General features: G+C 37.3%; 1 protein-coding gene and 1 long non-coding RNA gene across 13 annotated transcripts in view; one reads left to right on the top strand and one right to left on the bottom strand.

Moving 5' to 3' along the window:
• mylka (myosin, light chain kinase a) overlaps positions 1-22850 on the top strand; it is a 125630-nt gene that overhangs the window by 63264 nt on the left and 39516 nt on the right. For all 12 annotated transcript variants that reach the window (XM_087267340.1, XM_087267339.1, XM_087267338.1 and 9 more), the window contains 5 exons: positions 1910-2156; positions 6042-6125; positions 7819-8591; positions 11444-11560; positions 19321-19383. In XM_087267340.1, coding sequence (XP_087123466.1) covers positions 1910-2156; positions 6042-6125; positions 7819-8591; positions 11444-11560; positions 19321-19383 — 1284 coding nt within the window. The remainder of the gene's footprint in view (positions 1-1909; positions 2157-6041; positions 6126-7818; positions 8592-11443; positions 11561-19320; positions 19384-22850) is intronic.
• Positions 14819-22850, bottom strand: part of LOC147835214 (uncharacterized) — a 51580-nt gene continuing 43548 nt past the window's right edge. The window contains exon 3 of the long non-coding RNA XR_015499120.1: positions 14819-15403. This is a non-coding gene — a long non-coding RNA (uncharacterized LOC147835214). The remainder of the gene's footprint in view (positions 15404-22850) is intronic.

The following is a 22850-nucleotide window of genomic DNA, read 5'->3' as shown; positions in this document are numbered from 1 at the left end:
ACATGTCTTTTAGACGTTTAAACATTATTTTCTATAAGGTTATGCACACAGTCTGTTTGTGTTGCTAAGCAGCATATAGAAAGCAATGTAAATATGGGGTGTGACAGGGCAGGGTGTGGCATGCAACGCATCTATTGTGCAGCCCACTTCAGTGTCAGTATAGGGTGCATGTTCACGAGAGCACTATGCACTTTGTGTGCATCACACTAGGTCACACAGTTTCTTAGTTTCGCTTTGTTTCAAACACAAATAGGCATCTCGGGGTATACATCATTGTACAGTCCTCAAGTACATGCACCTTATACTCCACACAGAGGAGAAGAAACTGTTGAATAAAGTAATTATTTTTGTTAAATGTTTACACAAAATTTCTTGTAGCTTCATGATATTCTAATTGAACCATTGAAGACACATGGACTGCTTTGATGATGTTTTTGGTACCTGTGTGGGCTTTGAATGAGTCTGAACCATTGCTGTCTATGGAGGATGAGGGAGCTCTCAGATTTCATCTAAAATGTCTGTGTATTTATGTTCGAAAGTTTTAAGAGTTTGAAGTGACATGATGGTGAGCAATTAATAAAAAAAAACAATTTGGAGTGAACTGACTTTTTAAGGTGATGACAAGATTTTATGATCCTAAAAGGGTAGATCAGCAGAAAAAAAAGAGAAAAGTAACTCATTATTTACTCAACATCACGTGATTCCAAACAAGTTTAAGGTTTTTCTTCTTACCTGTTGAACACTAAAGAAGATGTTTTAAAGAAAGCTGGGGAAAAAAGGGGAAGTGGATGGTTACTGGTTTACAGATTTCTTTAAAATATTTAGAAACAAGTGAAGTGAAGAGTGATTAAATGTTGACAAAATTGTCAGTTTTGGGTGAACTATCCCTTTAACACAGTGGTCCCCAACCTTTTTCTAACTGCGGACCAGTCAACGCTTGACAATTTTACTGCAAACCGGGGGATAACAATAATAATAATAATAATAATAATAATAATAATAATAATAATAATAAATGTGAATCCACTGTACTCATATGGAACTTTATTAGCACATTGCTCCAACATTACAATGCTATTATAACATTAGGAATTAATAACCTTATTAACACATTGCTCCAACAATATAACATATTATAACATCAAAAACTGTCCGTAACGCTAAATCAATGGGAGCCCTGAGCTTGTTTCTTTGCAACGAGATGGTCCCATCTGGGAGTAATGGCAGACAAAATCCCCTTTCACACATACAGACCTTTCCGGAATATTACCGGCAATTTTCTGGGAAATGGTGTGTATGTGTGAACAGGGCCTTTTTAAAAATACCGGTAAATTCGTTCTGGCTATTTATTTTCCGGAAAGAGAGGTTGTAACATTACCGGTAATTTGCCGAAATGCTGCGCTGTGTAAACGCAGAAGGAAAACTGCCGGAAAGTGTGCATGCACGTCTAGATTGTGCTGACGTGAGACGTCTGCTTTAGCCAATCAGAACAGTCAGACGCATTTACGTCCGCGCGGTTTATGAGAATAAAAGCCTTTGAATATTTTCCCAGACACATTTAGATGCTAGAAATTAGGCAGATAATGTTTATATGTTCATCTTAATGCCAACCGTGTAAATAATTATCGATAAGATGCTTATGATAAGCCGTTGTTTGTTTACCTTCAAGCTTTGCGTGTGCCCGTGAAACAGCCCGTGAGCGCCTGCACACACACATATCATGCAAGTCCAATATGCCTCTGTTCACGCGCCGTCCCCACAAATCCAGTTTGGCTTTAAATGCAGCTACTTTATCTGCTCACTTAAAGATAATTAATTTTTGTGCGGCCCGGGGGTTGGGGACCACTGCTTTAACACATAAAGTTGAATACGAATGTTAATCACTGATGGATTTATTTGTTGCTCCCAGAGCCTCAAGATGGTGTTCAGCCCTGGTTCATTACTAAAACCAAGTCCTCCACCGCCTCTCTGGGTCAACATGCTCTGCTCTCTTGCGCCATTGCTGGTGACCCCTTCCCAGAATTCCTCTGGATGAAGGATGGACAGGTAATATCTGGTGATGGGGACTTTGAGATCCTACAGAAGGAAGATGTTGTCTCGCTGCTTATCAGGAAAGTGGCGATGCATCACGCTGGAAACTACGAGATTCATCTTAAGTAAGAATTATTTTAAAAATGCTCTAAACTATTGTTTATATAATTTGGTTTGGTAAATGTTTGGTTAGATGTTTTTTGTTTGGTACCAAGTGTGCCGCAAGCCTACGTTTGAGTGAAGGTTTCGGCCGTTAGATCGCCCCCTGGGGGCTGGCTGCAGTACAAGTCATAAAGCCCGCCTCCTCCGTGTTAATGAAGGAGACTTGAGCCCAAATAAAAAAAAATATTACACTTGCAATAAAATGTCCCGAAAGATAGTTCTGGTCGATTAAGGCACTGGTTATTGTGCTGAAATAGGTGCAGATCTTCATTTTTGTAAACAGTTTGTTTTTAGCAGTAATTTAATGCTGGGCGTGTCATCGTGATTGACAGCTGTGATTGACAGTTTCTCAAAGCGCGGCGTCTGCGCTTCGGCAGGAGACTGAAGTAGACTGAAATGTTATTATTCGATTTCTGTGTTATTTTACCATGACAAAATGAGTTCAGCAGTAAACTATAGTTTCTGACATACATGATCCTGGTGGAACACTGTTTATTCGCTAAGTTCAGGGCTTTTTTCGGGCTTTATTAGTTTGCTGATACACGCCTAGCCACCCAGATAGCAAAACACAGTTCCGGCTAGATTCTCGCCTGCCGGAGACTTATCTCTTAGAGCTCAGACTGACTAATGTTACCTCTGCTGGACCTACTCCGGATGCCTGGACTCACTACCCAATTCCAGCCCGAGTCAATCGAGCCAGATGCGGCGGCCGAGCGAGCAGGCGCTGCCGCATGCGAGCCGGAATCAGCCCGCGACGCCGCGAGTAAGTTATGTGTTGCGGCCTGGAGCTGGCGCGATTGAATATATAAAACCCTCATATTTGTTAACGTTATTACATCCATTTGTGTTGATATGACAGCAAACGCATGCTGAGAAGTTCGGGGGGCGTAGTTGATTTTACATAAAGCGTTTGATTGGAAGCTCGACTCTGCTCATTTTCGCGGCTCCTCCTCTGGCTCCATCAGACAGTCCTTCTGCGCATGTCTGGCTCCAATTTCAGCAGTCTTTTGCGACAGTTTGTGCCCGTCAAGCAGGCGTTTTGCCCTCAAGGCGTTCAATGGGAAAAAGGGCTGTCGCGTCGTCCATATTTTTTACAGTCATTGTTTGGTACACTTAAAATCATTTATTGGTGTAATTTATGTAATCATGGAACACATTTTCCCTCATTAAAATTGCATCAGTAACTTATTTTAAGCAAAATTCAATGCTGTAAAATAGTTTTCAAGTGAATTTCCTTGTTAACTAAAGTTGTTTATTACTCTTGTTGAGCCAAGTATTCTCATTCACTTGAATTGGAAAACCAGAATTTTCTGTTTATTATTGCAGTTCAGATTTTGAAAACTACTTTAATAGATCTCACTTATGCCTAGTTCAGACTGCGTGATTTTTGCCCCGATTTTGGCTCGCCGACAGGTTTTGAGAAATCGCCGACAAATGCCTGAAATCACAGGCAAATCGCTGCTCATGCACGTGAGTGACAATCACACAGTATGAACGATCAAAGATGCGATCTGAGAGAATCGCCGATGAGTTGCCGATGCCTGTGAGATATTTGGGGTGCTGAATATCTGGAGCTGTCGGCGATTCAAATCATGCCGTGTGAATTGAGTTTTGACTGAAAATAACATCAGCCATTGCCTACAGCCAATGAGAGAGCAGCTTTCACTTGTGTGTGCGTGTGTGTATACCTGCTGCAGGCCAGCGGGAGGCTGGGGGAAGTTAAAAGCGCTCATTTTCGGTTTATTTGGACCCACAAAATGAAGGAAAAACTAGTGGAGGTTTGACTGGACTCAAGAGCATACGTGTCTGTTTGACGTTTCATACAGAAAGAAATTAGTTTATTATCAATGTTGAGGAGAAATGGCTAATTCCCTTTAAACGCAGGTGAGCAAACATGTACATGTTCTACCCCATTAAAGGATTCTTTCTCATTATGTAGTTAATACCAAAAGATATACTACGTGTTTTTGGCTGTGAGACGTAGTTTGGACGAAGTTGTCGGCGATTCTCCCTATAGTAAAGTCATGCAATGTGAATGTCCCTGTCGCCGAACCATCTTGCAGTGTAAACAAAGCAGCGACGAAACGCAAGCCCAGATAGTCAAGCAGTGTGAAAACATCTGTGACACGAAAATCATGCAGTCTGAACTCGGCATTACTCGAAAAGTAAAGCAGTAAAGATTATTGTTGTTAAACGGCTGCACAAGTCTTTTCATTGTTTTACACACGTTGCTCAGTGACATTCAGGGGCGGACTGGCCATCTGGCACTACTGGCAAATACCAGAAGGGCCGGACCAATTTTTAAATGTGGGCCGGTCAGTTTATATATATATATATATATATATATATATATATATATATATATATATATATATATATATATATATATATATATATATATATACATATATATATATATACATATATATATATATATATATATATATATATATATATATATATATATATATATATATATATATATATACATATATATATATATATATATATATATATATATATATATATATATATATATATATATACTGTTTTAAAGTTCAGACAGCTTTTTTCTCTTGCTAGATGTGATATTACGATGATGATAATTAAAAATAATAATAAATGTTAAACATTTGGCCCAATCGGCAACTGCTGCCTGGTTTCAAGATGGGCCGACCCAATCCGAGGTTATGCGGACATAATCAAAATCTGGCAAGAATGTCATATTATTTCACCATCTGTACACCAAATTAAATAGTAAATGTGCGTGTCCGTGGGTGGGGCTGTGTCGGTGTGGTAATGCGGGATGGTGGGGCTACAGTGCCAGGGCTGAATTTTTGTCCCAATCCGCCCCTGGTGACATTGACACCTCCAAATGATGTTGAATGAGTCACATTCTGTACATACTGTATACATACTGTATTAATACATACTGTATTAATGAGGTATTATTCACCTAAAAACGTCATTTTTCTCTTCATATAATGATGTTTTCGCGGTCGGGAAATCACACGTGACATGAGCTGCTGACCGTGAGCTGTTATCAGAGAGGGCGGCGCGCGCTCTACTTAATAATAGACGCGCGCGGGTCTACTTTAGTGAACAGAACCTGCCAATGGTGCCAGTGACAGGTAATACAGTTGAAAATAATATTCAGTTTGTGGCACAGAGTGATCGAAGCACGAAGTATGAACAAGTACTTAGCAGTCAGAATGAAATCGAAAGTGTGCACTTCATTTAAATGATCATATCGCATTTTAGTGTTATGATTACGGCAAGCATATGTTTTTCTTTCAAAGTGAACACACAGTTGTGCATGAAAATAAATGTTTACAGTGTCAGTATAACTACTCTAGCCTATATATTGTTGAATATAATCTGATAATGGCAAATTACCAGTGAATAGAATTGTCTAATATGACAGATTGCAAGCATATATCTCAAACATAATAATTCAGCATCAGAATTATTATAAGTAGAATAGAATTATTTATAGAAGCCAGTAGACCTACACATAATATTATTATCGATGTTGTGCCATATGTTTGTTTTTACCATACCTTTATTTTACATCTACAGAATCGTGATCTTTATTTTAAGCAAAAAAATCGCGATTCTCATTTTAGCCAGAATCGTGCAGCTCTATTTCATAGTATTTGTTTTACCTACAATGGATGTCAATGCTACAGGTTTTCAGCTATCATAACATATTTGATGTACAATAGATGTACAGTAGATGTACAATAGAAGCATGCATAGAAACTGTTCTGTCAAATCAAAAAAGTTTGTGTTTTTCAGTTCCTTGTCCACTTCACCATAAATTAACCCCAGCATTCATAAATCTCCAGAAATAAAGTAGGAGAGTGCCGGTCAGTGGCCACTCTGCATGTCAGCGAGGATCCCATGCTGTCTGCTGATGATGCTAACAAACGGTACGTTCTCCTACTATTCTCACTCTTCTCTGCCCTAAAGCTATATTTACAGCCTATGGCCCTTAACCACCCCGGCACTAAATCTACATAATCTTTCTATATAGCTAAATTTGGTTACTTTTTATTTTAAGGTGAAATAGCTGCAGAGTGACTTTTCATTTAACCCTTGTGTGCTGTTGGGGATGTTTTCCTCCACTCTGGAGTGATTTCAAGGCTTAGGGCCCTATCATACACCCGGCGCAATGTGGCGCAAGGCGCGGCGCAATACTTGTTTGCTAGTTTCAGCTTGGCACAAGAGTGGTTTTGAGGTGTTGCGCTACGCTGTTTAAATAGCAAATGCATCAGCGCTCATATGTGCGCCCATAGGCGTTCTAGTCTAAAAAGGAAGTGTTGCTATTTTAAGAAACTATAATAGATTTTTCATTAGACCAAAACAAACCCGGTCTAAATTCCAACGCAGAGTTGCACCTCGCTTACACACTGCTTAATACACACAAGAGAGCAATAGGCAAATATCTTTACATATGAAAAAAATTTAATATTAAGGATATATATAGGATATAATGAGAATACATATAGGATATAAATATAAAGGATTAAAATATTACAAAACATATTATTTTCTAGCCTATAAATTTGAAAAATCACTGCTTTTATGTCTTCTTCATCTCGGGAGGCTTTTTCAGTTCATTCATAACAATTTGCTTTTGTATGATGTTATTATTATTAGCAGTATTATTTATTATATCCATATTTATATTTGTTTTATTAAAAACAAGCTTAGATTTGCCCACCTGTCAGGTTTTAGACCATATGGGGCACAGCATGTGTTTTAGGATATAACTCAGGTTTTTGAGCACACTTCCTTATTATTGTTCATTTATTCGTTTGCTGGAAATTAGAACTGAATTTAGAAATAGTTTAGAAACGAATATTTGCACTTAACCAACGCAATTAATTATTTATAGACTAATTAATGTCTGTGTGTAAAGGTTTCCCTATCCAAGAGCGAAAGTGAAAGTAGATCCATTATCTCTCATTCTCACGCAGTAGATGCTCTGTTTAACAGTTTTCTGTAAAAAAAAAACTGTTAACTGTTTGCTTGTGAAATGCTCAGTTTTTGTACTTAGACTTACTTTACGTCCTGTAAATAGCGAATGTGCTCTTGGCGTGACGCAGCTGGCTCTTAAAGGGAATGGGAGATGAGACTCTAATTGGTTTATTCTCAAAACACACCTATAACTCATTAAGAAAATAAACTCAACCCTTTTACACCATGCGCCACGGCGCAAAGCAGATTTTCCTGTCCTTAAATTAGCAAAAATGCGTTCTGACACGCCCTGAAAGTGTTTGCGTTTTACGCTCTGCGCATGGACCGTCAAAATAGACCCCTTAATCTTAAAGTAAGAGCATGGAGCATGTTAACTATTTCATCTTATACTAAAGTGTTACCCTAAAGGATGTTGATGCTTCCTCAGTCAGCTGTGCAGTAGTCTACATTAGAGTGTGGGTTAGTCTTGGGGCCCCGTTTCGTTCTCATTTCCCTATAAGGCCTCTGAAGTCATCTCTGATGCAACTCTGTCATGTTGAACTTGCTCTCCTCTTGATTAAGCAGCTCTCAAGTGTGGGCTGAGCTTGCTGGGGCTTTAAACATCTCTGTATGTTTTTTTCTCCTCCACTCTTCCTGTTGCAGCCGAGGGGTGGAGAAGACTGCGCTAGGCAGGGGAGGACAGCCAAAGACTCCCAGCCCTGCAGCATCGTTGCACTCTGAGGAACATAGCAGTGGGACAGATCAGCAAGAAGAGGAGGGGGGCTCCACGCGTGGGCTTCTCAAACGGCGTGTAGAAACGAAGGAGCATCGGGAAGATCAGATCCGACAGCAGGAGGCCGAACAGATCGACTTCAGAACCGTGCTCGGCCGCAAGGTCACCACTAAGAGCGTCTCAGAGGAAGATCTGAAGGAGATCACGGCTGAGCAGATGGACTTCAGAGGGAACCTCCAACGGCAGATCAAGCCCAAGACTCAGACAGAAGAGCAACGCAAAGTCAACACTCCGCAGCAGGTGGACTTCAGAGCGGTGCTAGGGAAAAAAGCAAGCCAAGGCCCAAAACCTGCTCCTGGATCCTTGAAAACGCAACCTAGCAAAAACGAAGCCGTTGACTTCAGATCTGTTTTAGGCAATAAGAAAAAGCCACCAACCCAGGATAGGAATGGAGAAAGCCAAGGCGACCCCAGAGGAAAGGAAAATGACGTGAATTGTGTGGATGGAGAGATAAAGGAGACCACGAAGGCAGCTGGGAAGAAGGAGCCTGTTTTTGTAGAGAAACTGAGTGATGTGACTGTGCTGGACGGAGAGCGTTTGCATCTACAGTGCCAGCTGTCATCTGAGTCTCCTGCTAAAGTGACATGGATGCTTGATGGAAAAGTCATCAGACCCTCCAAATTCATCATTATCACTAATGAGGGTTAGTGTTACATTCTACATTTAAATATACCCAAGTAATTCAATTCAAGCTTGTTTATATAGACCATTTTGAGGGATGTAAACAAAAACAATGGTCTTAACCCATTTCCTGTATTACATTTATATATTTCCATAGCTTCCATGAATCCAAAAATGTCAACATATTGATAAATAATGTTATAACATCTGTTTAATGTTTAGATGTGATTCAATTGTCTCTTGTTAAGGTTACGAAATAGTTTGACAACAAGCAAGAAATGTTCATAAGCGAATCACATCTCCATATTGACATGTTCTATAGCTCTTTTCACAATAGTTATTGTTTAAAAGGGTGTTTAAGCTAAGGAGTTGTGTATAAGGTGGACAGTATATAAACAGTTAACCTGATACAGTATATAGGGTCCTTTCCAAACAAAGCAACCCGGGCTCATTGTGGAAACGTAGCCCTGTGGACATTTCTGCGGACCGCGAGATACGTCCCGGGAGGTACGTATTCAATCGGTTTTTGTTTTTGCGGATCCGCGAGAGGCCGCTGTGCGCACTTTTTCGCGTCTCGGGAGTGCGTGCCATTCGCTCCCGCACTGTTCTCGTGCAAAAAGCCACCGGATCGGCTGACCCAACCGCCCTCCTACTCCTCCTTCCCTAAACCCAATCGACGGTTTGCAAAAGCCGTCCAGAAAAAAAAAAAGCAAAAGCCCTCGTCTTCGATTTCGACCGCGTTTTCGGATCCCGCCGTGTTCTCGCCCTTATTTTTCAGATTCCGTTTTTCATCTTACCTGATTTCTGGAACCGCTGTTCCCCAGACTCGATCCCGGTCGTCGTCCCCGTGGCCGGCGGCTCCTCCTCCTCCGGGCCTCCGCTCCGCTGACGTAATGCTGTGAGCTAAGCGGACGAACTGGTTGCATCGGGAAAGCCCTCCACTTGGAGGCGAGCCGTCGGCCGGCAAGCGCGAAGAGGAGGAGCGGATCGGCACCACACCGCCCCGCAGCGTTCGCTCGGAAAAAACTAAACGCGGCCGTACGTACCTCCGGCCACGTAAATCGCGGTCTCCAGAAACGTCCGCGGGGCTACGATTCCAGAATGAGCTTGGGTTGAAAAAAAGTGATGTCTTTCTGTACAATACATATAGAAAGCAAAGTGTATTTATGTACTTTTTATTTGTGCTGTCCTGCAAGTCCTCATACTGGAAACACTATTAAGAGTGATTTGTTGGTATTTGCAGGGCGAAAGAGATTTTTATAAAGCAATTGTCTAAAAAAGAAGTTAATATTAAAGGCTTATTTCACCCAAAAATGAAAATGCACTCACAATTTAGTCACCTTCAAGTGGTTCAAAACCTTTATGATATATATATATATATATATATATATATATATATATATATATATATATATATATATATATATATATATATATATACAGTTGAAGTCAGTTGAATTATTAGCCCCCTTTTGATTTTTTTTGTTTTTTTTATATTTCCCAAATGATGTTTAACAGAGCAAGGACATTTTCACAATATGTCTGATAATATTTTTTATTCTGGAAAAAGTCTTATTTGTTTTATTTAGGCTAGAATAAAAGCAGTTGTTAATTTTAAAAAAAAACTATTTTGGGACAAAATTATTAGCCCCTTTAAGCTGTATATATTTTTCCAACAGTCTACAGAACAAACCATCATTATACAATAACTTGCTTAATTACCCTAACCTGCCTAGTTCACCTTACTAACCTAGTTAAGCCTTAAATGTCACTTTAAGCTGTATAGAAGTGTCTTGAAAAATATCAAGTAAAATATTATTTACTGTCATCATGACAAAGATAAAATAAATCAGTGATTAGAAATAATTTTTTTAAACTGTTATGCTTAGAAATGTGCTGAAACAATCTTCCCTCCATTAAATAGAAATTGGGGGAAAAAATAAACAGGGGCGCTAATGAGTCAGGGGGGCTAATAATTCTGACTTCAACTGTGTGTGTGTGTGTGTGTGTGTGTGTGTGTGTGTGTATATATATATATATATATATATATATATATATATATATATATATATATATATATATATATATATATATATATATGTATATATATATATATATAATTTTTAAGGGTTTTTCACCTTTATTATATAGGACAGTAGAGAGTATTTACAGGAAAACATGGGGAGCAGAGAGTGGGGAAGGATCAGCATGAGACCACGAGGCAGGAATCGAACTCGGGTTGCCGTGAGCACCGGAGTCAATGGTTGCCAGTATCCAACTTGTTATTTTTTAAATAACATATTTCATGTTCGACAATAATTTTCAGTTTTGGGTGAACTATCCCTCGAAGTGTTGGAATTTGAAAACTTCGAAAACAGTTTTAAGTAGTTTATCTATATCTTAGTGAGTTTTACTAAACAGTTATATCTATTAAAATAAGAGTTTGATCAACTTACGTCTTTAGGAATAGAAAGATTATACAATTAAATTAAAATCTATTGCAAGCAAAAATAAAAATAGACAAAATTGTTATATATTTTTTGTTTCTCTTGATGTTTGCTGTTTCTAAAAACTTACTTAATATTTTCCCCAACATCTTACTTTGGGTGTGCAAATTTTTTTAGATATGATCTTAACATTTATTGTTAGATTAGTTCTAGTTTTGGCTTTGGCACTGACTAATCTAATATATATATGCTTTTAGAAAACAATCATTTAAAACAGAAATCTGTGAGGGGTGTGCTTATTCTTGCTGAGCACTGTAGATGTAAGGATTGAGTGAGTAGTCCATGTTACCGCCATATTTTTCTAACACTATCTGTCATTATTTGTTGACCTACCGAGTGTAACCAAGAAATCTGTGTTTGTGTGTAGGTGATCGGTACTCTTTATCTATTGATAAAGCTCTGCCTGAGGATGAAGGGCAGTACGTGTGCAGGGCAGAGACCGATGAGGGCAAGACTGAGTGTTCCTGTGTGGTCCTAGTGAACGGTGAGTGTCCTTACAATCAAATAGCATCAATGAGTTTGCAGCTTGATTTTCCAATATGTCTTAAGTCATGGTCATACTAGAGTTTAAGTATGCGTATGGTGCTGCAAAAAGGGGCGGCATAAAAGAAGAGTACAGAGGTTTTACATTTTGATCTTTTATTGGTCTCAAAATCACGTGATGCGATTTTGCAGGTCAGAGTTCACCAAGCTTGAACTTTGCAATGAAGCAACATGCAAAACTTTTTTCTGGTCTGCCGTATTCATATGCATATGAATGGAAGGGGTAGAAAGTGCAGCGTAACACAGAACGCATTTTTCTTTTCCATTACATTGTTTATTAATGTAACCATGCGCTTGAGCATAGGTCTCAAACTCAATTCCTGGAGGGCTGCAGCTCTACACAGTTTTGCTCCAACCCTAATCAAATACAGCTGATCCATGCGCTTGAGGGACGTGTGTGAGCGTGCTACTTGGGTCTATGGAAGTGCTGTGCACAAGAGTGCTACATTTTTTATGCTGTGTTCACACCAGACGCGGAACGCGCGGATAGATCACGCTATTTGCACGTAAGTAGCCGTATTTTCCGGATGAATAACTCATGTCATTATGACCTATTCGCTATTAGCATGACTAAGTTACTAACGTTATGGCAAAGGCTTAAACGGAGCATTACTCACAATATCGAGCAAAAAAAGTAATAAGACAGCTGTGAAACATAACCTGCTTTGTGTTTTGTAGGAAACACAGTTTAGATCTGTTTAAGGTAGGGATGCTCAAAATAATCGATTAACCGTTAACCGAAAGGGTGCATTTGTAACCGATTAATGCTATCAGTTAAACAATTAAAATCATTATTTTATATATTTTTTGTTTGACTGCATAAGGGGCAAATTGAATGCGCCTTTGCGTTAAGAGGGGCATCTTTTGCACGAGGCTCATCCCAGAGCAGCAGTTTGTGAAAGTCTGCTATTTTTATTTGACGGAAGACAAAAATATGATTGGAAAAAAACAGCCTATGCCGGTTATTAAAAATAATCAGTCAGTGTTTTCGATTTGTAATATAAATTTATTATTTAAGTGGAAAATAATTTAGGGCAGTCCTATTTATTTTATTCATTTTATTTAGTTTATTCTGCTCTTCTGTGCAAAACACTGCAGGTGCATGAAAATGCTCTGTTGTATTGTTCTATTAATAATATGCTAGCATATAAAAATAAATCAGTATTTTAAAATGCAATATTTAATGTGTCAGACACAAAATAGTCACGTCAATTTGTTTAATATAAAATTAATAGTAATCTGACCAGTTACCCGTTAATAACCTATTTATGAGCTGCGGTTGTCGGTTAGCAAAATTAACCGAAATGAGCATCCCTAGTTTAGGGTAAGAGGTGTGAGTTATTGCAGTCTGTCTATCATTGAATGTGTCAGGAATATCAAAACAAAACCAACTTAGCTCCGCCCCTATAGCGACCCCCACACAGCTTGATCCACGCTGGCATTTCTCCTCTTGGGTTTTAGGTTTTGAAAAGGGAAAAAATTCCACCATCCTGTCCAAACTTTAAGGATACCGGGTATCAGATTTGCACAATCCATATGCACTCGCTCGAAAGCTTGACTGAGTCCCTGCGCTAGCTACAGTTGCTAAGCCACGATTGGTGGGTGGCGGTTTTTGGGTGTGGCTTAGCGAAGGGTTAATTGTCGTTTTGCGCGATTGAATTTGAATTTGACGTGTGAATGAATTGCATTTGACGCATAAATGAAGCGAGTAAACTCAAAATGTTCATGCATCTATTTACACTGTTTATTGGTTTTTATCAGAACCAAGGACAATTTGAGTGTGAATGAGTCCTCATAGTGCATGGATATATTTTTGGAAATAATGAAAAATACACTGTTTGTGTAAAAACTATAGATTTCTCTTTTTTGCCAAAAATAATTAGAAAATTAAGTGAAGATGATGTTGCATGAGGAAATTTTGTAAATTTTGTTCCGTAAATATATCAGAACATATTTTTTGGCTTATAATGTGCATTGCCAGGAATTTGTATAGACATCTAGACAATTTTAAAGGTAATTTTTCTCAGTATTTACATTTTTTCAGATCCAGATGTATCACAAAGTATACATCACTGAAAAGGGGACAGTTATGCCTTGTTTTGTGGCTCAGGGTTATATACTGTATGCTCTCTTTGAAACTTAATAAGCTGTCTGAGAGATTATGCGTGCTGTACTTAAGGTACTTTTTTACTTACATTGTACTGGATATTTTGAATTGTTCAATACAAGAAAAATCTAATTTTAAAATAAACTGCATTTATTCTCTTTGTAAGGGTATAATGTTTTAAGTCTGTGTGTTTTGGGCTGGGCAGCGTGTCTTTCTCCCTAGAGCTTCTGCTAGAGTTCTGCACCTTCCGGTAATTACTGAGCAGATCAGGCTGCATTGCGTCCCTTGCATGTCCTAAGATATCCTTGTTTTGCTTTGCAGGATGTCTTTACAGTTGCTCTAAATCTCCCTTTCCTGCATAATAGGGTTTGACAGATTTTATTTGACTTTACAAGACAAGCCTCTAGCAACTCTAATCTCTAGATTTCTTTGTCCGGCATTTAGTAGAGAGAAAGTAGTCTTGTAGTCTTTCTTTTCTGAGGTCGTATTCACAAAAAAAAATCTTAAGGCTGAACATAGCTCACTAACTTGATCATTTTTAAGATTTGTTTTTTCATTGGCATTTTGCTCTTAAAGTATTTCACAAAGCATTTTAATGCTAAAACTAGCTCCTTAATTAGTGAAATGGTAGGAGCAGTGACCAAACACACTATCCTAATATGGCTGTTGCAGGCGATCTGCATTGAAAAGGAAACATTTAAAAAAAAACATCTGAAAACAGTGAGCATTTAATAAGTTATTGCCTTAATCATGAAGATATTTCCAAATATATATTTAAAAATTTTGTTCAAAATAAACACAAAGCCAAAATTTTCAAAACTATATTTATGGAAATATGTTCTATAAATACAAATGGCTGTTATATATATATATATATATTATGTTATATATATATATATATATATATATATATATATATATATATATATATATATATATATATATATATATATATATATATATATATATATATAAACAGCCATTTATAGAATATATATATATTATATATATATAATATATATAATATATAAAGCATTTGATTATTTATTAAAATACATTAATTTTCAACATGAGAAGATCATGTTTATGTAATTTAATTCAATTCACCTTTATTTCTAGAGTGCTTTTACAATGTAAATCATGTCAAATCAGCTTTATATAGAAGATCATAGTAAATTGATTCAGTGTAGTTCAGTTTTCAGTGTTTAAGTTAAGTTCAGTTTAGCTCAATTCAGAGTGGTTAATAATCACTACTGAGAGTCTAAACACTGAAGAGCAATCCATCGATGTGCAGCTCTACAGATCCCGAACCACACAAGCCAGTGGTGACAGCGGCGAGGAAAAAACTTCACCAATTGGCGAAAGTAAAGAATTAAAAAACCTTGAGAGAAACCAGGCTCAGTTGGGCACGACCGTTTCTCCTATGGCCAAACGTCTTGTGCAGAGCTGCAGTCTAGCCGCCGGAGGCTGGAGAATGCTGGACCTCAGCGAAGGCTGGTCTGTCCCTGGAGAGTCACAGGAATCAGTCTCATGCTCTCCACTCCTCCATGACCAGCACAGCAGCTGCTCAGGATACGACCTGGTCCAGGATTATAGAAACCTTGGGATCATCTCGTCGCTGGTCTTGGATCGAATCAGTGGCGCTGTGTAGTCTGGGGGCCTCAGGATTAATATCCCCTTGTGGAAATAGAGAATAAAGAGAATAATTAACGTAGCTTATGTTCATAGTGTATATAAACGAGATGCAGAAACCTGCTAGGGGCACATTCATGTATCATACCGCTAAGTGATGCACTGAATGTATGCTTTACTAAAAATATATGTCTTTAATCTAGTTTTATATTGAGAGAGTGTGTCTGAGCCTCGGACATTATCAGGAAGGCTATTCTAGAATTTAGTAGCCATAAATGAGAAGGCTCGACCTCTTTTACTCGACTTTGCTATTCTAGGTACTACCAGAAGCCCTGAGTTTTGAGACCTTAAAGAGGGTTGGATTGTAGCGAGACAGAAGGTTGGTTAGATGAACAGGAGCTAGATTATTTAAAGCTTTATAGGTAAAAAGCAATATTTTAAACTCAATACGAAACTTAGCAGGCAGCCAGTGTAAGGAGGATATGATAATATTTTCTAGACCTGGTAAGAACTCTGACAGCTGCATTTTGTACTAGCTGAAGTTTATTAATAGAGGATGCTGGGCAGCCAGTGAACAGAGCATTACAGTAATCTAGCCTAATGTAATGTCTATCATTAAAAGCAAGGAGCACATTTTTAAAATTCATTTCTTTACCTAGTTTTGTTGTTGTTGTATGTCTGTTGAACACAAAAGAAGACATTTTAAAGAAGGGAAAAAACCTGCTACCATTGACTTCCATAGTATTTGTTTTTCCTACTTTAATATGTAATGGTTACATGTTTCCAACATTCTTAAAAATATGTTTTTTATATTTGACAGAACTAAAAACAACTCAGACATGTTTATAACAAGATTTTTTGGTGAACTATCCCTTTTTAGACGTCTTTCAGTTTGTTCAGGTTTGTCTCAGCAGCTTTGTGAATAGATTTAAATGGAGAATGTGAATAGAGAAAACCCTCAGCTTAAAACGTTTAGTTCTATTTAGGAGAACTGCTAATGGTATTTTTGAATAGGAGCCCTGGTTTCCAGAACATTTCTCCACACCAATTTGTGGATTTTTCTTTCCCACTTTAGAGGATGCATTTAACCATCTTTGGGCATATTTATCTTAGTTAACAAGACATGTCCATAAATCCATTCTTAGATCTCTCTGTAAAGTCCTAAAAGATATCTCCATCTCTACTGAAGCACATGTCCCTTCAGCTATCCCTTTTCTTCTTTTCTAGGACATGTCGTTACAGCTGTTTGTAGAGCTCTCTGTCACTTTAGAGGATCTTTTCCTTAAGCAGATTCAAGAATTCGCAAACCAGCTTTGCTTGGCATGTGCCTTTGTAGATCTTTCTCTCTCTCTCTCTCTCTCACTCATTTTAAGAAACATCTCTTTACAGCTGTCTCTATCCATTGCTATTAGGGATGTAACGGTATCAGAATTTCACGGTACGGTAATACCTCGGTATGAATGTCACGGTACGGTATTTATTCAATCATTTACAGGAAAAAACAAAACTTATGAAAATACTCCAAAAAAGTGCCAAAAGTGTCAATTACATACAAATTAGCCATCTATCTGTAAGCTTTGAAACAGGAACTTCAATTTTAATAACAAAAAATTATTAAACCATGTAAAAAAAATAAAGTTTCAATTTAGTATTGTTGAAAACTCATCACATTCAACATTTAATCACTCACTCACTTAGATAGAGATGGGTTTAAAGGAAAATTATCATATAAATATAATCTGGTAAAAGCTGGTATCTCTGGGCATTTAAAATGTCCCCTGCAACAGAAAAAAACCCTCTCATTTGGGACTGAGGTTTCTGGGACAAGAGAGATATGACTTGGCCCAGGTTGACAGCAGTGGGTAACGTTGTGCATTGTCTTTCCCCCACTTGAGAGGACAAGCCATTCACCTGAGCAAATTTTCTCAGAAGACCTATAGTTTTACCGAGTCATGCGACTTCGGTAATATCAAAAAAAATTAATATTGCAGTATGACGGTATTTACAATACCGTTACATCCCTAATTGCTATGCTTCTCAAAAGTGAAATTTCATCTAAAGAAAAAAAAATAATTATATATATATATATTATCATTACTTGGCTGTCTGGAATACTTGCTTCTGATTGATTATTCATGACATTCCATGTTATGTTATTCCCAGTTAACAACCTCTAAATAACACAGGGTCATCCAAGAACTTCACGTATGTCAGTAAATACATTCACATTCATATTCCTAAATCCACATTCATAAGTATCTGCTTGTTTGTCATGCTGCGGTTTTTGACTGTTTTGGATTGTTTGTCGCCATGTTGTGAATGAATAATCCCTAGGTAATCTATGCTTTATTCAGCCAGTGTAGTTTCAGCTTTGTGTTTTTGACATTTTGATGCCATCTTGTGACTGAATAATGTGCTGGACAGTACCACGTTAAAGTCAATCAACTGTTTCTGTTTCCTTTCAGCTTTAAATGTAATTAAAGAATTAATCAACTATTACGACTCAGAATAACGTTTTGTGTCTAATATTTGTGTTTTAAGGCAAATAAGCAGGATAATGTACATCCAGGAGGTTGTCCTTCAGTTTTATAAGCTTGTCAGGCTTTTTTCTGCAATAACAACTTCCTGGATGTACTTTATCCCTTACTTGGTATATAGTGTACTACAATTTAAGTGCAGTGATATTATCATTTACCTTGATAAACATTTACATATGCAGTTTCTACTAAGGTGACTTCTGCACTTCTGACTTTCAAACGTCATTTTCAACTGCTTTAACCTTGGTTTTAGTCTTGGCAAAATTTAGCAAATGTAAACTGGCAATGAACTTTCAAAGCTATTTCTTTGTTAACAGCTCAAATAGTAACTTTTATTTAATGTAATGTATTTACTAACATGAACTCATGAACTAAGTATACACTACCTGACAAAAGTCTTGTCGCCTATCAAAGTTTTAGGAACAACAAATAATAACTTAACTTCTTGTAGTTGATCATTTGTTATCAGAAGTGGCTAATATGAAAGACAAAGGCTTATAGATTACGCTTATTTTACCAAAATAAAACATGATTACACCTTGATTTTGAATGATTTCATTAGGACAGTAAGGTCTGACTTTGCTTTGACAAAACTCTTGTCACTTACAGAAATAATGTCCAGTATAGAATATAAAGTCATGCTGCAGTGGAGACAGAATGAATATTGTGTCTGACTCCATCATGAGCTTGGAGGACTGCGTCCATACATCTCTGCAATGACTTAAATCACTTATTAATAAAGTCATCTGGAATGGCAAAGAAAGTGTTACTGCAAGACATCAAGATTCGTTGGAGTCATCTTCAATGCCTCCACTTCCATCTTACCCCAGACATGCTCAATAATGTTCATGTCTAGTGACTAGACGGGCCAATCCTGGAGCATCTTGACCTTCTTCAGCGCCATACTGCTGAATAATTTGCCCTTTCCAGTGGTTTGTAATGTAATGGGCAGCACAAATGTCTTGATACCTCAGGCTGTTGATGTCGCCATCCACTCTGCAGATCTCTTGCACGCCCTCTTACTGAATGTAACCCCAAACCAGGACTTTTCCTTCACCAAACTTGATTGATTTCTGTGAGAATCTTATGGTCCATATTGGTTCCAGTAGGTCTTCTGCTGTATTTGTGATGATTGGGATGACGTTCAACAGATGATTCATTGAAAAAGTCTATCTTCTGCCACTTTTCCAAATGATCAACTAGAAATCAAGTTATTATTTGTTGCTCTTGGCATCCCTAGTTCTAATCAACCCAACTACTACTTTACTAATTAAAAATAAGCTGCCAATTAATAGTTTATTGAGCTAAAAGTCTTGGTTAATAGCATGAATTGTACATTAAAATAGCATGTGACCATACATTTGATTTATTTTTGCTAATTTAGCTCTCTGTGTTTTCCTCTGTATCCTGTTTGTCTGTGTTCAGATCCCAGCGTCTCCACACCAGATGATAAGCGGAGCAGGAAGCCTTCTACCCCGACCACAGAGAGTGAGTTTCCAAAATATGTACTTCCTTTTTTTATATCCCAATATGGAGTGGCGTGGGAGATGTGAACCTTTCCCACTGCAGTGCACACACACACACACACACGCACACACACACACACACTACTTTACTTACACAGTATCACAAGGGATATATCATTAATAATAATTAATGAAAAAATTGTTTGCGAGAGTAAGAAAGAACGAAAGAAAGAATGAAAGAACGAAAGAAAGAAAGAAAGAAAGATAGAAAGAAAGAAAGAAAGAAAGAACAAAAGAAAGAAAGAAAGAAAGAAAGAAAGAAAGAAAGAAAGAAAGAAAAAGAAAGAACGAAAGAAAGAAAGAAAGAAAGAAAGAAAGAAAGAAAAAGAAAGAACGAAAGAAAGAAAGAAAGAAAGAAAGAAAGAAAGAATGAAAGAAAGAAAAAGACAGAAAGAAAGAAAGAACGAAAGAAAGAAAGAATGAAAGAACGAAAGAAAGAAAGAAAGAAAGAAAGAACGAAAGAAAGAAAGAAAGAAAGAAAGAAAGAAAGAAAGAAAGAAAGAAAGAAAGAAAGAAAGAAAGAAAGAACAAAAGAAAGAAAGAAAGAAAGAAAGAAAGAAAGAAAGAAAGAAAGAAAAAGAAAGAACGAAAGAAAGAAAGAAAGAAAGAAAGAAAGAAAGAAAAAGAAAGAACGAAAGAAAGAAAGAAAGAAAGAAAGAAAGAAAGAATGAAAGAAAGAAAAAGACAGAAAGAAAGAAAGAACGAAAGAAAGAAAGAATGAAAGAACGAAAGAAAGAAAGAAAGAAAGAAAGAAAGAAAGAAAGAAAGAAAGAAAGAAAAAGACAGAAAAGAAAGAAAGAAAGAAAGAAAGAACGAAAGAAAGAAAAGAAAGAAAGAAAGAAAGAAAGAAGGAAAGAAAGAAATAAGAAAAAGAAAGAAAGAAAGAAGGAAAAGAAAGAAAGAAAGAAATAAGGAAAAGAAAGAAAGAAAGAAAGAAAGAAAGAAAGAAAGAAAGATCACTGACCGCTAAAGACTACACTGTGAAATTTTTTGGGTTCCACACAATCAATTTGTGTTGTGACAACATGAAGAATTAATTTAACTTGCTGGTTTTTACAAATTTAAGTGGATTGAAAAATAAAACAATTAAGTTGTCTCCCAATCAACTCAAGAATTGTGTTGTTTCAGCTCATTTTTAATTAGTTTGAACAAACGGCAATTTTTTTTTTCGATAAAGTTAAGTCAACTCGAGCTTTATTGTGATTTCACTACGTGTGGGCATGGCAGCCTGATCTCACAAGAAAACGTAAGTATTCTACGTTTTGTCAATTTAGTAGCTAATTCGCAGAAATTCGAAATAAGAAAATGTACGATTTTAAAAAGGAGGTGTGGCCCCCAAACCCCATCCCTAACCCCAACTGTCATTGGGTGATGAGCGAATCGTACTAAATTGTATGAATTAGATCGTACGAATTCATACGAATTAGCCACTAAATCAAAAAGTTACGAATTGCCGTGAGATTGCGTTGGACATACAGAAGAGCGAAATGTTGTGTCTCGCAGGACAACTGTGCTACATAAATTAATTATAAATACAAACACAACACTGGACATAAGAGCTATATAAAAAAACACATGCATAACTAACATATACTATAAGACACTTAACTATACACATAAGACAGGCTATACAAGTACTTTTACATGAGACTGAACAACGCTGTGCAGGATATTGTGCAAGAGATGTATATGGTGCAAAAGAGGTATTTAGGGATTTATATAGTGTATTTATATTGAGTTATTTTAGGTTGAATCAAGCAGTGCAACATGATTGTGGTACATTTAGTGTAAACATTGTTTTCCTTATTGAGTCCATGTAAGATGGAATTTAAATAAAAGTTCCAGCTGCATAAGAGAGAAGAGTGTTTCTACAGTTTTCCTGTAGATGGTTTGTAAAGCCCATTCAGCTAAATGAAGCACAATTGGACTGAAATACATTACTAAATTTTTCTGCAGATTTATTCAATTGATAGTGATTTTGATCAGTAGAATGCTTCTTTTTGCGGTAGAAATATCTTCATTTACATAATTTCAACTCAAACAAGGGAATACATCTGTCTACATGTGGCCATGTTCAAAATTATTTGCCTATTTAGGGAAAGGTGAAATTATTTTAAGTTTGGATGCATTTATAAAATTGATTAAAAAAAATGCTAAAAAAAATTATAAAAATGTATAATAAAATTCTTACTGTTACAGGTTTAGTCCTTTTGCACTATGTGGTTACTCTTTATTTTAAGGTGACGTAGTTACAATGTAACTATTCTTTGTGTAACAAAGTATGTATGTAACTACTGAGTAATATTAATTAATTTCCTGTACTAACTATACGGTTAGGGTTAATAACATGTAATTATGCCAACACAGGCTCATTCTAAAAATGTAGCCCTATATATGTTTCTGGAGGTCGCGAATTATGTAGCTAGAAGTACGTTTGGCTGCATTTCGTCTTTAAAACGAATGCTACGGGGCGGTATAGTGGCGTTCCTTTTTGCGTTTACCTCCGTGTTCACGGCTTTCCCGCTGTTTAGCTTGTTACGTCGGCAGACTTGAAACAGAGAGGAGTTGACCACGTTGATGGGGTTGAGTCCGGAAGAAAGTTTCCAGAAAGTAAGACAAAAGCAGAAACCAAAAATTAAACAAATAAATGACAGGGTGAGAGTGTGGTTAAATCTGAAAACGTGGTAAAAATCAGGCGAGGACTTTTCGTTTTTTGGAGTGCTTTTTTAACACTGTCGGATGTATTTAGGGAAGTGTGTGAGCGGGTCAATCTGTGCTTTTGAAACTACTATTGGTTGGGTTTAGGGAAAGTGGAGGGTAGTTCAGTCGATCATTCAGTCAGTCATTTATAAAGTCAGTCGAAAGCGGCCTCCGGTGGATTTTACGTGAGAAGAGCAGGCACACATGGCACTAGCAAGAGAAAGCTTAGATCTGAAAAGTGTACACAGCAGCCTCTGGCGGATTCCTGAAAACAAAAACTGCAAAAAAACGTACCTCCTGATACAAATTTCGTGATCTCCAGAAACGTATATAGCAGTACGTTTTCAGAACGAGCCTTTGAAGTGGTCAAATGAATATTTCTATAATTTATTCATTCATTTTCTTGTCGGCTTAGTCCCTTTATTAATCGCCACAGCGGAATGAACCGCCAATTTATCCAGCACGTTTTTACGCAGCAGATGCCCTTCCAGCCGCAACACATCTCTGGGAAACATCCACACAAACTCATTCATACTCTTACACTATTGACAATTAAGCCTACCTGATTCACCTATATCGCATGTGTTTAGACTGTGGGGGAAACCGGATCACCCGGAGGAAACCCACTCGAACGCAGGGAGAACACGCAAACTCCACACAGATACGCCAACTGACCCAGCCGAGGCTCGAACCAGCGACCTTCTTGCTGTGAGGCGACAGCACTACCTA

Source organism: Danio rerio, chromosome 9, assembly GCF_052040795.2.
Source record: "Danio rerio strain M-AB ecotype USA chromosome 9, GRCz13ab, whole genome shotgun sequence".
Classification (NCBI taxonomy): domain Eukaryota; kingdom Metazoa; phylum Chordata; class Actinopteri; order Cypriniformes; family Danionidae; genus Danio; species Danio rerio.
This window is presented reverse-complemented; position numbering and strand designations above follow the sequence as displayed.